General features: G+C 55.6%; 1 protein-coding gene across 1 annotated transcript in view; it reads right to left on the reverse strand.

The window, feature by feature from the left end:
• Window positions 1–41: 41 nt before the first annotated feature.
• LOC113981545 (nuclear receptor coactivator 1-like) overlaps window positions 42–302 on the reverse strand; it is a gene marked incomplete at both ends in the record, with an annotated part of 897 nt that continues 636 nt past the window's right edge. Inside the window, one exon of the mRNA XM_027708956.1 lies at window positions 42–227. Coding sequence (XP_027564757.1) covers window positions 42–227 — 186 coding nt within the window. The remainder of the gene's footprint in view (window positions 228–302) is intronic.

Genomic DNA, 302 nt, shown 5'->3' on the forward strand with positions numbered 1-302 from the left:
CCCTTCCCAAGGGAGTTTTCCCAATCTTCTGGGAATGTTTTTCCCTTACCCAGGGATTTGGGGAGCAGGTTCTTGACGAACTCGGCGTGGTCCCCCACGTGCAGGATGCTGTAGACGCTGGTGTTCATCAGCTCCTCCTGGTTGTAGCCCAGATATCCCGTCACGTTCTCCGACACGAACACGATCCGCCCCTCCCGGTTCACCACGAAGAAGAACCCGTCCAGGGCCTGCAAAAAAAAATGGGAATGGGTTCCTGGATGTTCCCACAGGTTTGGAGAACATCCCTGTGCCTCTGGCTGTGT

This window comes from Neopelma chrysocephalum, unplaced genomic scaffold (assembly GCF_003984885.1).
Source record: "Neopelma chrysocephalum unplaced genomic scaffold, ASM398488v2 Primary Assembly neopelma1_96655, whole genome shotgun sequence".
Classification (NCBI taxonomy): Eukaryota; Metazoa; Chordata; class Aves; order Passeriformes; family Pipridae; genus Neopelma; species Neopelma chrysocephalum.